The sequence below is a fragment of the Gaeumannomyces tritici genome (genome assembly GCF_000145635.1).
Source record: "Gaeumannomyces tritici R3-111a-1 unplaced genomic scaffold supercont2.1, whole genome shotgun sequence".
Taxonomy (NCBI): Eukaryota; Fungi; Ascomycota; class Sordariomycetes; order Magnaporthales; family Magnaporthaceae; genus Gaeumannomyces; species Gaeumannomyces tritici.
Window position 1 is genome coordinate 2,547,655 of NW_008804545.1, and position 14,006 is coordinate 2,561,660.

Sequence of the window (14,006 nt, forward strand, 5' to 3'; positions counted from 1 at the left end):
AGCTGCCGGTTGTGCCGGGCTATGCGCGGACCTGGCCTGAGCAATTGAGTCTGTGAGGAGAGGCTCCCCGCTGGTCTGTGTTGCATCTCGAAATGTCTGATGGCTCATGGGTTGCTGCATTGAAGTTCCTAATTCCGTCGTGGAGCGCGGGCACATCCCTGGCATAAGTGGGAGTCTGTCACGTCTATATGGCCAGCTTTCGGCACGAGAAAGTTGTAAAGACCAAAGACTCGTCTGAAAAAGGGGAAAGCCTCAAATGACACAGTTGGTTCCATGTCTGGATTTAGATAGAAGACCTTTGATATGCGTGACAGTTGCAGCTGGTGTGTCCATGTTGGTCGCGGCAAGTCACTTTGCAGCTGAGATTGGAATGTACGCACGGACCACATTGCATCTATCAACTTTTTTTTCCTGCTCAGGAAGAACCAACCCAGCCACTCTGGCCTGCTCAGAAGCTTGTCGGCACCCACTTTTCGCTCACAGCAAGCCGCAGCGCCAGCACGCTACTCGAGCACCATCCCGAATAACGCGTCCCCGTCCGCCCAGCCGACCGCGATATCCATCCGTATCGAACGAGGCTATCACGACCCGCAGAGCTTTCATGGCCTGTAAATTTGCGTAATTGGCCAGCGCTTCTCCCTGCGACCGCATCCCACCCTGTGCGATGGAGAACAAGCGCAAGGCTGCTCCTGCACAGCCAGCGGGAGCTGGCGACGGCGACGACCGCGCCTCCAAGCGACGAAAGGGGCCCGCAGTAAGTGTGCATCGACCATATTTCCCATGCTGTGTCGGCGTTTGGGGCTCTGCTGGCGCAGCTGCGCGCAACAGGCATATATCAAAAACTGTCGCGCTGCGCAAACCGATGGGGGAGGACGGAATCTTTTCGCAAGCCGCCCTCCCTCCTGGATATCTGCGCTCAGAGACTCCCAGTCAACTCGGCCCCCTCCTCCATCCTCCATCCCCCGTCCCCCTTTCCACCCTGATGCCTTTCAGCTTGGAAGATCGCGCCCGCGCATCAAACCTATGCGGCGCTCATTGAACCCCTCGCCATTTTGACGACCTCGGCACCACTACACCCCAACCAGCCCATTCGATGCGCTTCCACTAAACCCTCTTTCCAACAGGGAAATTCTGAATACGACCTTTTCCAAGGAGAATCTCCAGAATCAACGACACACTATGGGCAGCAATTCCTATTTCAAATTCGTCGCACCAGCGACAAGACGTGAGCTTCCAACCATCCCCAACCCACGCATTCAGATTGATCCATCGCCCATTACACCACAATATGTGCTGCCTCCGCTGACACATAGCTGCAACATAGTGGCCGTCTCGTCGCAACCTATTTCGAGAAGCTTTTGCCCCGCGAGGGCAACGAGGATTACTATGCAAAGACACGGATGCCCCTCTCCCTCGAGACCATCGAGCAGAGGCTGGCAAACAAGGAATTCTCGAGCATGTCGGAGCTTGAGAGCTACTTCAAGCGGATGGTATCCAACGCAAAGGACTTCTACGACCGAGGCTCTCAGGTGTACGATGACGCTGAGCGCGTGAGGAAGGCTCTCAGTAACTACATGGTCAAGACCAACCCGGCATACAAGCTGAACCCGTCATACAGCGCGGTGCCTGTCCCGATCCCGGACAACTACCAACACGTCGATAACCTCGCCACCCCTGCCAAGCCTACGCCCCGCAAGCCATCCAACTCAAAGCCCACCGAGCCAGCAGGACAGAGCGATGATGCGGAAGCGGATGCACAGGATGAAGATGAAGAGGCTGATGAAGACGGCGAAGGCGAAGAGGAAGGGGAAGAGTCGGATGATGGTGATGCCGACGGCGACTCAGAAGCTGAGGTGGTTACCACCAAGAGGAGAGGCCCAGGCAGGCCTCCAAAGAAGCCCGATGTCGAGTACGAAGGGGTTCCTTACAAGGGCTTGACATTCCAGCAGGCACAGGAGAAGGTCGTTGAGGAGCTGTTGCGCAAGAAGGAACAAGAGTGAGTCCATCGCGACCCACGAATTGCTGCCCAGAGCTAACCTCGTCGCCAGGGAGGATGACTTTGCACACTTCGAGCCATTCCTGAACCTGCCGCCTCGCCAACTAAAAGATTACTACCAAGTCATCAAAGAGCCCATCTGCTTGAAGAAACTCCACAAGCTTGTCCGAGGCATTCACAGCAGACGGGACAAGGGGGGCAAGAGCGACTTCAAAAGCTGGGCCGCATTCGAAGAGAAGGCCAGTCTTCTCTGGGAAAATGCATACTACTACAACGAGGACGGGAGCGAAATCTGGCAGCTGGCCAAGGAGCTCGAGGTATGTCTAATTTATCGATCCCCTCATCACCTGTACCGGGCGATTGCCTCCACCAAAGTCCACGACCTAACAATCTTGTCCAACTCCAGGATTTCTTCCGAGCCCAGCTCCAAGAGGCAAAAGCGGTTGTGGTGGAGCCTCCTGCACCCAAGTCCATTAAGTTGAAGTTGGCTGGTAAGGAGACACCTGCCCTTCCGAAAAAGATCACCATTCATGTTGCTCCAGGCAACTCCAATTCGGTTGGGTCTCCGGGCCCTGCGACCGCACAGTCTGCTGGCTCTCTGGGCTCAGACGGTGGCGTGAACGTCGCCGGCGCCGCCCGTGGCACCCCCAACGGCGTGAACGGTACTCCACCAATAGTCGTGGAACAGGCCGAGAGAGGCGCAAGCTCAGCGGGCACCTCCTTCTCCGTCCCGCCGCCGACAATATCGACGGCTGCTGGCGTGGCAGCAAGCGCATATCCGCCCGCGGTTGCCATTCCACCAGGCGCTCCCCACGCTCCCTCCGGCCACGTCCCGCTTGGGACGCCAAACGGCCAGGCTCCCGCGGTAGCAGGTCAAGACACGCCGAATGCTCCCCCTCAGCAGCAGAATACCCTAGGGGCCAGCCTTGCGAAACTCTACGACATCAAATGTCGGCATCCTGGAAGGGGTAAGTTTGATGAAATCAAGACCCAAGAATCCCCCTCATCTCGCCGTCGCCTGACTAACCGCTTCCCGTGCCGCAGGTGTCGCCGACGCCCTCATATCAAACCTCGTCATCAGGACGCATCCCGGCGCGCGGAACGTCGAGTCGCGCTTCGAGTTTTGCTTGCCTGCGCACCCCAAACTCACCCAACGTTCGGTGTCGGTTAATATCCCCGTCAGCTCCTGGAACGTCCAGATCCTGCCCACCATCTCTCCCCAGCTGCTTGATGGGCGGCGCCCATATAAGGTGTACGCCATTGTGAACGGCCGCGTCTTGCCGCGTGTGATACCCCCACCACTCCCCAACGGCCAGGTCGAGAAATCGCAGATGTTGTTTGACGCGCAACTGCAGCACGGAGTCAACAAGATCTCATTGCAAATGGTCGCTGCGGCGCCGAAGGACGCCACATTGCCGGATGGCGTTGACGCAGAGTTCGAGATGATCACTGTACTGGCAAACCTGGTGCGGCAGTGAGAGGGCAAAAGGGGGCCCCTATCTGCGCATGGGTGTCTCTTGCATCGAATTTTCCGGGGCCTCCGGTTTGCCGGGCAGATGCGTCTGTACAACTTAATTGCATGTCCTGGAAGGGTGGAGTCAGTGATCCTCACCGCTCGCTGGCCCGGGGAGAAGCATGGGAGTGGGAACATTGGGCTTTGCTTTACGGCCTTGGCCGGCTGGTTGTGCGCTCAAAGATCTTGGGTGTGGGCACGGGCAACCACGCTACGAAGGTATGTCTGGTCTCGATGGCGACAAATTTACGCCCCGACACCAGGCCGCGCATATGACGCGCATGGCTCTGTGCTGGGAGGCACCTGGGAGTCGACCTACGGACCTCCGTTATATTGCGTATCAGAGATTTATCTAGGTATTTTGCTGGGAGGCTTTGGGCCTCCCGATCAACTTGACAACCAAGCTCTACACTGACAGACTTGCCGTCATACCATTTTCTTCTCGCCGTCTCTCCAACCATCAACAGGCGCCCTCGCACTTCCGTAGAGCCTGTTGGGCCGTCGGATAGTAGCATGCTTTTACAGCCAATTTTGAAAGCCAGTCATGCAGGCGAAACCTTTTCCTCCAGGTCCCTGCCAAATAGAAGCGAGGCACGGGAACCCCGGCCTGCAGTGGGTGGCGTAGCGCTCAACGACTTTTTTTTTCTTTGCACTCCACGCCCGTCTTGTCCCTCCTAGCCCACGCCTAGAGTCGCGAGCTGGACCCCTCAATTCGCTGGCGGGGTGTCCCAGGCCTGAGAGAGTGGGGCGATCAACCCGCCCCAGTGGAAAAAAAAAGTTCGAATGCAACTTACAAAATTTTCGTGGATTTTTCTGTGATAAATTCTGCCGCCCACCCCACGACCGCATCTGCTTTTCCTCCCACCTCGCAGAGCGACCACATCCCGCTGTTCCAGCCCAAAACCTGATCCTTTCCCAGGCAGATCCGTCAGGAAACCATCGTCAAGATGTCGACAGAAGTTTACGACGGTGCCATTGGCATCGATCTGGGTACGTCAAGCCTCCCAAACCTTTGCGCCTTCAAGCGATTTGTGCGCAAACCTTCCCCTCTGCTGACACCGCCTTCGCCGGTTGTTTCCTACCACAGGCACCACCTACTCTTGCGTTGCCACCTATGAGGGCAGCAATGTCGAGATCATTGCCAACGAGCAGGGTAGTTTCACCACTCCCTCGTTCGTCTCGTTCACCGACAGCGAGCGCCTTATCGGCGAGGCTGCCAAGAACCAGGCTGCCATGAACCCGGCAAACACTGTCTTCGATGTCAAGTTAGTCCTCCCCCCAATCTCCTTTTTCTTCTTGCTTGGCGGCGGCTTGTGCGCCAGACGCCTTGATGTGTTTACCCCATTTCAAGATACCCTTTGCTAACTGTAGCCTTTCAACCTCGGTAGGCGTCTGATTGGCCGCCGCTTCGATGACCCGACCGTCAAGAAGGATATGGAGTCGTGGCCCTTCAAGGTCATCGACGATGATGGCAACCCCAAGGTTGAGGTCGAGTACCTGGGCTCCACGCACAAGTTCTCGCCCCAGGAGATCTCCGCCATGGTCCTGACCAAGGTCAGTCCCCCACTTAGACATTTTTGGATCAACTCTCTGTTGTGTGCCCTCCCCATATTCTAACATGGTGTCGTATTTGTACCCCTGCAGATGAAGGAGATTGCCGAGGCCAAGCTTGGCAAGAAGGTTGAGAAGGCCGTCATCACCGTGCCGGCTTACTTCAATGACAACCAGCGTCAGTCCACCAAGGACGCTGGTGCCATTTCCGGCCTTAACGTCCTCCGTATCATCAACGAGCCCACCGCTGCTGCCATCGCTTACGGCCTGGGTGCCGGCAAGTCTGACAAGGAGCGAAACGTTCTGATCTACGACCTTGGTGGTGGTACCTTCGATGTTTCGCTCCTGAACATCCAGGGTGGTGTTTTCACCGTCAAGGCCACCGCTGGTGACACCCATCTGGGTGGCCAGGATTTCGACACCAACCTCCTCGACCACTGCAAGAAGGACTTCCAGCGCAAGACCAAAAAGGACCTGTCGGGCGATGCCCGTGCCCTCCGTAGGCTCAGAACCGCTTGCGAGCGTGCCAAGAGGACTCTGTCCAACGGTGCCCAGACCACCATCGAGATCGACTCCCTCTTCGACGGCGAGGACTTCAACCTGCAAATCACCCGTGCTAGGTTTGAGGAGCTGAACGCCGTCGCCTTCAAGGGCACCCTCGACCCCGTCGCCCAGGTTCTCAAGGACGCCGCCATCGAGAAGTCGGGTGTTGACGAGATCGTTCTGGTTGGCGGCTCTACCCGTATCCCCCGTATCCAGAAGCTGCTGTCCGAGTTCTTCGACGGCAAGAAGCTGGAGAAGAGCATCAACCCCGATGAGGCCGTGGCCTACGGCGCGGCTGTCCAGGCTGGTGTCCTTTCGGGCAAGGCCACGTCTGCCGACACCAGCGACCTGCTGCTGCTCGATGTCGCCCCTCTGTCTCTGGGTGTTGCCATGGAGGGTAACATCTTCGCTCCCGTTGTTCCCCGTGGTACCCCTGTCCCGACCCTGAAGAAGAGGACCTTCACCACCGTCAGCGACAACCAACAAACCGTCCAGTTCCCCGTGTTCCAGGGTGAGCGTGTCAACTGCGACGACAACACGTCGCTGGGAGAGTTCACTCTTGCTCCTATCCCTCCCATGAGGGCAGGAGAGCCTGTTCTTGAGGTCGTCTTCGAGGTCGAGTAAGTATTACCCGCTCAGACTTTGTGCTTGGCCGGATCTAACATTGTGATTTTCTAGTGCCAACGGTATCCTGAAGGTCACTGCTAGCGAGAAGTCCTCCGGCCGCAGCGCCAACATCACCATCTCCAACTCGGTCGGCAAGCTTAGCACCGCCGAGATCGAGACCATGGTTGCCGGTAAGTGTCTTTGTTCGTCACAAAAACCTAGCGCAGCGCTGACCTATCGTTGCAGAGGCGGAGAAGTTCAAGAACAACGACGCCGAGTTCAGCAAGAAGTTCGAGGCCAAGCAGCAGCTCGAGTCCTACATCTCGCGTGTCGAGGACATCATCTCGGACCCCACTCTGTCGCTGAAGCTCAAGCGCGGCCAGAAGGAGAAGATCGAGAACAGCCTCAGCGAGGCGATGGCACAGCTGGAGCTTGCCGACTCGTCTGCCGACGACCTCAAGAAGAAGGAGCTTGCCCTGAAGCGCACTGTCACCAAGGCTATGTCGTCGCGTTAAGTGGGGTGGTCTTTGTCACAGCATCTTTCTTGTCTTTCATCTCTTTGCGGGTTTTTCGGGCCACAGGCACTACGTGGAAGGGGTCTTTCGCAAAATTAGGGTTTCTTGGGTGCTGCACTCCGGGTATTATCTTGGAACACCGCATAAAAAGCAGAGGTGCGGGCGTCCAAGATAGAACAAATGATTTTGAGCAAATGACTTTCAATGATCAAACGCGTTTTATCATGCTCTGGCGCAGTTGGCTTCTCGGCTAAAATCGTAGCTTGTGATGAAGCTTGATTCTTTTCACAGGGTGTACGGCTTGGAGACGGATCGTGTGGAATCTTTTTGTGAAATGGTCTTTGCTCTGAGGCAGATGCCTGCCCAGCCAGCTAGTAGAACCGTTAGGGGGCGACATCATACTGTAGCTCCTGTACGCTGGGGGGGTGCAGGATCGCAGCTTTTCAGCTTTATAGCTACTGCAAGAATTGGATATACGTAAACCTCAACGACTGGTGACGAGGCGATGTAAATGTAGAACGCGGTGGAATTGGTCAATAACGCAAAGCGTGCTCTGCTCTATAACCTCCCCCCGGCCTTGGACCGATAGGGATCATCGGGGTCACCAGGCCCGTCCCGGCCCGACACAGGCAGCGCCGGCGCCGCCGCCGGGTCGACAATGTCGTCGCGCTCCCCGACGGGGTAGCTCGGGGGCAGGTCGGGGTCGGACGCGCCCCAGGTGGCCTCGGCCGGGTCGTCGGTGACGGTGAGCTCGAGCGTGCCGCCCTCGCGGAAGAAGTCGTGCGTGACCCAGCTGCGGGTGAATTTCTGCCCGTCGAGCGTCGCGCTCTGCACGTACTTTTTGCCGTAGGTCGGGTCGAAGTTGCGGATGCGGATGGTGGCGCGCCTGCCGGCGGCGCGCGCGGCCGGGCTGGCGGCCTGGATGGAGACTTCCGGAAAGAAGGGCGGCGTGACGAGGTAGACGTCCTGGCCGGCCACGGGGAAGAAGCCCATCATGACCATGCTGCTGAAGGCGCCCATGGCGCAGTCGTCGTTGCCCGGGATGCCGTTGACGCTGGTGTTGAACTGGCTGGGGATGTAGCGGTGGATCCAGTACGAGCTCATGTCGGGCCTCTTGGCGTAGTGGAACTGCAGGGCAGTGAGGAAGGTCGGCTCGTTGCCCATGTAGGCGATCTCCTCGTGCCAGTAGTTCAGACGGTCCACGAACGTCTTCTGGCCCCCCATCTTTTCCACCAGCGCCGCCATGTCCTGCGGCACGAAGAAGCTGTAAAGCCACGAGCTCCCTTCGTATGAGGCAAATCGCGTGTCGTAGTAGCAGCCGTGGAAGTTGGTTTTGGGGCTGCATAGTCGGACATTGTGATATACGAACTGCCCGTCAAGCTTCCGTGGCTGTATAAAGCCTTTGAATGGGCTCAAGACGATGTCACCCGCGTGGGTTTCTCTGTAGATGTCAAGGGATCTGAAGAAAACGGAACAGTCAGTATCAAGACTGGATAAGGAAGGCAAGAAAGCGCCGAGGGGACAGCTGCAACATTCTGAAGACTTTGGGACTCACTGTTCGCTCCAGATATTCTTCCAGTTACCGCTTCGTTTGTGGTACTTTTCTGCGTCTTCCTTGTGCCCAAGACCTTTGGCAAGCAGCGAGATGCAAAAGTCATCATATGCATACTCGACCAGACGAGACATCTCCCTGCTCGTCGGTCCAGAGCCGAGGTTGTCCTGATCATCCACCGGGATGTAGCCCAGTTTGTGATATGATTCGAGATTTCCTCGCCCCTCGAACGACCACATCTTGGGCTCTTCTTCAGCATCCGAAACCACGGCTTCATACGCCGTTTTCCAGTCGATGCCATCACGCAGCCCTTTCACATACGCATCCGCGATCAAGATGTCGCTATTTGACCCGCCTTGGCTATAGCCCTTGCTGAAGCTCATGCGGCAATCTGGGAGCTTACCCAAGTTTCGATAAATGTCGATCAGAGTGCGAAGCATCTCAACTTGCGCAACAGGGTCGACAATTGTCAGGAGAGGATGCTGGGCTCTGAAGGAGTCCCAGATACAGTAAAACCTGTGTTGAGCGACAATTTGTTAGTGATTGGATGCATTTTCAAGGGTAGTGGTCAAGAAGTGTACGTGGTCAAGGTCTCGGCATAGTTACGTTGAAGTTGGTGGCAGGGCAGCCTGGCCAGTCATATTCAGGACACAGAGACACAGGGGCGCCCAACAATACAACGTCTGCGAGGAAGGAGATGTGGTGCAAGGGGAGGAGGCGGGGTACAAGGATGGGGAGCACGCACGAGTCAAAATAAGGCTCCTTGGACTCCCACAACGGGTTTTCACCCGTGTAGTTCTGGGGCGATATCAGGGATCTATAGAGACCGGACCAGAAAGTGGTCGCATAAGACTCGTTCACGCCACGGGTATCGATCTCGACTACGCCCAGCTTTTCGCGCCAAGCCTGTTGGGCAGCAGCAAAGATCCCGTCAAAGTCGAAATCGGGTATCTGGGCCTCGGCGTTGGCGCAGGCCTGCTCGACCGTCATGAACGAGATGCCCACACGAGCCATGAGGGACGCCTGCCCGGACGGCGGCGCCTCGAACTGGACCCAGGCGCCCGCCGGCCCCGGGGGCGCCGGCTTGAGCTCCTTGACCTCGTCGCTCACGTCGAGGTCGCCCTTGAAGGTGCCGGACCTGCGGACACGGGCGCCGCGCACGTCGACGCAGACAAAGGCGCCGTAGCTGCCCGTGCCGAAGGACGGCGCGAACTCGCCGTGGCCGGTGATGCGGGCGGTCGACGAGCCGGCGTCGGCGTGCACCTTGACGTCGCCGCCCCGGCGGCTGTTGCTGAGGTCGCTCAGGTCCAGGAGCAGCAGGGGGCCCAACGGGACGCGGCTGCCCTTCTTGTCCCTGAGGGAGGAGGCGCCCGGGAACGAGAAGCGGTACAGGGCGGCGCGCTCCGCGGTCGTCATCTCGGCCTTGACCCCGTTGGTGAGCTCGATGGCAAAGTAGCCCGGCGTCGCCCTGGCGGACCCGTTGACTCTGGGGATCGACCTCGTGGTGGACGAGAAGGCGCACTTTTGGGCATCGCCCTCGGGGCACCCCGCATGGACCCACAGGGGGAAGTTCCCCAGGGACGGGTTCCCACCGGTGCCCGAGTCGTGGAGATGGGAGAAGCCGACGATTTTGGAATAGTCGGAGACGAAGCCAGCAGCGTTCTCGGCGTGGGAGTCGCAGTCGGCCACCGCCTTCACCATGCCGTACGGCAGCGTCGCGCCGGGGAAGACATGGCCTCCGTTGACGGTGCCGATCAGGGGGTCGACGTAGCGGAGGATGTCGGTCTTGGCGAAGGCGGCGCCGTGCTGCTGCGGGCGCGGGCCGTTTAGCCGACGGCCACCGCCGCTGCTCGGGAGTAGGAAGAAGAGGGCGATGCCAGAGACGGCGAGGACCAGGAGCAGACGGCCCCTGCGCGGCAGGCCGGCCAGGTGGATGGGCGCTGCGGCGAAGGTGGCTTTCGTCCCAGGCGCGGTGTGGGTGCGACCCATGGTGGAGCTTCTGGCGTCCTCAAGGGAGCGGACCGGCCTCTCTCAGCCGCACAAACGACAAGACGGGGCGAATAAAAAAATGCCAGACCAAGAAAAAACGGAAGAAGGCAAAGGGTGCGGTCTAGGGAATGGCAAGCCATTTAGGAATGAGCGGGTAAAGGAAGATAGGGCACGAAGACTGCAGCTGATGGAATCAAGTGGCTTCGGTCCGAGCTCGCCAACCAGACATGTCAACGGCGCAGGCAAAGTCTTGGCACAGGCAAGCCGCAGCGGGCATCTCCAGCAAAGATCAACGCATGTGGGATTGGCGGGGGCATTAAGTTACTGGTAGCACTGGGTCGCTGATGGACTCTAGTCCAACGCTAAAAACTGCTGTTGAGGACTTGACCTCTTGACTTATTCCACTGTGGCCTCCAGACTTGGTCCTGACGGCATTTTCCATTTTCTTGTTGCTTGTGCTTCAATCAAGGCAAATTGAGAAGTTGGAATTGGTCATTTCGGAGCCATGGTTTCCACCTGTGCCATTTCGGCCACTCGAGCTCCACTGCACAGTGGGCGGCCGCGGACCGCCGGCTGAATTGGGCGACCATCAAGAGCGAGCGCCTGGCCAAGACCAATCAATTCGGGCAGGTCGTAACTGTGCTGCGAGCTTGGGGCCGTTTCGACAGCGGTGCCCTGTTCAGTACTCGGCCTTCCTAAGCTGGCAAAAGAGCTTCTTATACTTTCCTGCCATCCTGGTAGCGTTTGGTGTCAACTATACAGTCCATTGCCGTATTCAGGCGTCCCTTTCCACGTTGTTTGTGCAAGTTTATGGAGTCTCTGGCCTTGTGGCTGGGCTAATCTATCTCCCTTTTGGTGTGGGTTGCGCAGTTGCTGCCTTTGGGACTGGGAGGCTTCTCGATGCCAGCTACAAGCGGACTGCCCTCAAGTGCGGCATTGCCGTCGACAAAAGCCAGGCCACTGATCTCTGGGACTTCCCCATTGAGCGTGCAAGGCTCCGCCGTGTCAAGCTGAGTGTCGCCCTTAGCGCCGCTCTTGTGATGGCCTATGTCAGTAGTTCTGAGTATTGTTTTCCACGTCCGGCCAATACCCTGGGAAGCATCAAGCTAACTCGCAACATCCTTTTACAGGGCTGGCTTGTAGAGGCTCGCGTACACATGGCAGGCCCCTTGGTCGTGCAGTTTTTCACCTGCCCCTCTCTACAGCTTCTTTTTACTTCGTTAAACACTCTGATCGTTGACATACATCCAGACTGCCCTTCGACGGCCCAGGCTGCCTGCAATTTTGTCCGATGCGAGATAGCCGCGATTGTCTCGCGGGATTGGACGTATCACTGCGAACCCTCGGCTCAGGATGGGCTTTCGTCGTCTTCGGCACGGGCCTCCTCCTGGTCACTCTTCTTCTGTTCCTCCTCGAAGCGAAAGGGATGAAATGGCGACAAGTCGCGGTCATCGCCAGGTTGAGTAGACCATATTTGCAGTAGATGACCGAGGGAGGGTGCATCGCGTCAAATATGAACCATCCACAAGATATAGACGGGTATTGGCTAAACGAAAAATAGTAACTCGAAGTGCAAGAATGGAATTTTGTTGTTTGAGACAGCCCGCGCCTTGGAGCCACACCTGCCCAGCCAGCCACATCTACATCCCGTCTTGGTACCGATTGATGAGCCAGTTGAGCTTATTGAGCATGATCCTTCGGGTCTCCGCCCCAGGGAAATGCGCCGAGTTGATCAGCAGCGTCTCGACAGAATAGAGACGATTCCTATCGTCAACCTCATTATTCGGCTCGATCTTATCAATGTGTTTGAAATATTCGTCCCGGTAGGCCTCATTGTGCAACTTGTGGTGTTGCCATCTTCATAGCCGGGTCGAGCCTTATCGCAGCCACGTCCAAGACAGCACTAAAGTCAAACTCGCGAATACCAAGGCATCGATGATCATAGTATCATGGCAAGGCCACCGCGTGGACGTCAGCCAGCGCAAGTGCCGTGGATGATGATGGGGCAACGGAGCCGACCTGGTGGTGGTTGGCTGATACGATACGCCAAGCCACATCGTATCCACTACAGTCCCGCGGTTACACAGAGTGCAAGTAGTGTGAGAGGACATACTAAAGCAAACAGCCGTGTTAGTGAGGCACAGGAAGGCCTCAACTGCAAACCTCGGATCATCGACAACCACAGCGTACGACAAGTCCGCAAGTCCAGAAGCAGTGATCTTGCCCAAGCCGAGGCGGGCTGGGCACAGATGGTAATAACCTTTTCTCTCTTCCCTGTTCACCCATTTCCATTATGTGTGTACTCCATCCTTTGGCGCTCACCAAGCAAACGCCGGACCACCAGCAGTCTGGTTGTGCCGAGCACCTGCAATGATTGCCATGGGATGGATATGGGCTAGTGCTCGGGCAAGGGCGAGCATCGAAATGATTTCTATTGATGGTGTTATTAGTGCTGATGGATGAATCTCTTTCCTCGCTTTAGTCGAAACATCCCGAAGGCCGTCGACACGACAGCCTAACGGACGCGGGAAGCATCCGCGCGTCGACGAGACATTCTGCATCAGAGAGCGATATCTCAACACCAGATAGCCATCGCCGGACCGTTTCCAACACTTCAGACGGCCAGCAGCGGCCGCCGGCGCCATCCAACGTTCACGCAAAGCTCCAAACACCGCCACCGTCGTCTTCACGCCAAGAACTACAAACGGAGGACCACATCAAGGATCCCCTCGGCCTCACCACGTTGCACACCCCCGAAGGCGAGCGAGAGGTGGACATTGTCTTCCTACACGGGCTTGGCGGGACCAGTCGTCAGACATGGTGTCACGGTCAGGATATAGACAAATTCTGGCCGCAGCTGTGGCTTCCACTGGATCTTCCCACCGCCCGCGTGCTCACCTTCGGCTACAACGCGAATTACAATGCCACATCTGAGTGGACAGCAACTGGCATTGGAGACTTTGCCACCGATTTCCTGTTCCGCATGAAATATACAGAGACCACTCCCGAGCGCCTGGGCCAGGTCCCCATCATCATCGTGGCTCATTCTATGGGGGGCTTGGTCTTCAAGAAAGCATTTGCCGAGGGCCACTCGGGCGACCAGTACAAGAGCATAGTGTCCATAATCAAGGGGGTCGTCTTTCTTGCCACGCCTCATCGTGGCAGTGATCTTGCCAAATACCTGGACAGGTTTCAACAGGCATGCAGGTGGTTCGGTCGCCCTTCGCGCAAGTACATCACGGAGCTCGCGCAGAAGAGCCCAACGAGTAACGAGATAGACGAGGCGTTCAGGCGCTATGCTTCGAAGCTTATGATTTTCTCCTTTTATGAGGCGCTTCCCACTCGTCTTGCCCTCCTAAGCTCCGTCCTGGTTGTCACACGAGAGTCGGCTACACTGGGTCTCCCGAAAGAAGAACCGAGTTCGCTCAACGCCAACCACCTCGATATGTGCAAGGTTACTAGCCCCACAGATCCCAACTACGTTTCTGTCCGTGCCGCACTCCGCAAAATCGTCGCTATGTCATGGCCGGCACCTGTCCAGGGAGGGGAAAGCCTGGAGGAGGACATTCCGCACTTGGCAGATTTGCTAGGCATTGCTGGACCTCCGGACGAGGATCTCGCCTCACACCGCGCGATCCGCGCGCAGGGCACCTGCTGAAAGTTTATCAGGAGCACCAAGTTTGATGAGTGGCTTCGGGCTGAGCAGAAAACAGTTCTCTGGGCGCACGCCGGTCCCGGTAC

General features: G+C 57.3%; 4 protein-coding genes across 4 annotated transcripts; 3 read left to right on the top strand and 1 right to left on the bottom strand.

Annotated features, from left to right (window-relative positions):
- The first annotated feature begins 482 nt into the window (after positions 1-482).
- On the top strand, positions 483-4,382 carry GGTG_00813 (hypothetical protein). Its single transcript, XM_009218564.1, has 6 exons — positions 483-754; positions 1,125-1,225; positions 1,325-1,996; positions 2,049-2,313; positions 2,403-2,964; positions 3,041-4,382. Exons 1-6 carry the CDS (start codon positions 665-667, stop codon positions 3,472-3,474), a joined length of 2,124 nt encoding a protein of 707 aa, XP_009216828.1. The 5' UTR covers positions 483-664; the 3' UTR covers positions 3,475-4,382.
- GGTG_00814 (heat shock protein SSB1) lies at positions 4,315-6,990 on the top strand. The gene is made up of 6 exons (XM_009218565.1): positions 4,315-4,499; positions 4,597-4,774; positions 4,898-5,063; positions 5,154-6,223; positions 6,282-6,400; positions 6,456-6,990. The coding sequence occupies exons 1-6, from the start codon at positions 4,457-4,459 to the stop codon at positions 6,722-6,724; spliced, it is 1,845 nt and encodes a 614-aa protein (XP_009216829.1). The 5' UTR covers positions 4,315-4,456; the 3' UTR covers positions 6,725-6,990.
- Positions 6,991-7,040: 50 nt separating this feature from the next.
- On the bottom strand, positions 7,041-10,712 carry GGTG_00815 (hypothetical protein). Its single transcript, XM_009218566.1, has 3 exons — positions 9,022-10,712; positions 8,280-8,792; positions 7,041-8,183 (listed from the first exon to the last, which is right to left on the bottom strand). The coding sequence occupies exons 1-3, from the start codon at positions 10,263-10,265 to the stop codon at positions 7,283-7,285; spliced, it is 2,658 nt and encodes an 885-aa protein (XP_009216830.1). The 5' UTR covers positions 10,266-10,712; the 3' UTR covers positions 7,041-7,282.
- A 7-nt stretch (positions 10,713-10,719) lies between these two features.
- On the top strand, positions 10,720-13,923 carry GGTG_00816 (hypothetical protein; the record flags this gene model as incomplete). The annotated part of the gene is made up of 7 exons (XM_009218567.1): positions 10,720-10,816; positions 11,136-11,314; positions 11,396-11,655; positions 11,827-12,088; positions 12,211-12,323; positions 12,400-12,517; positions 12,748-13,923. The coding sequence occupies exons 1-7, from the start codon at positions 10,771-10,773 to the stop codon at positions 13,921-13,923; spliced, it is 2,154 nt and encodes a 717-aa protein (XP_009216831.1). The 5' UTR covers positions 10,720-10,770.
- Positions 13,924-14,006: the final 83 nt, after the last annotated feature.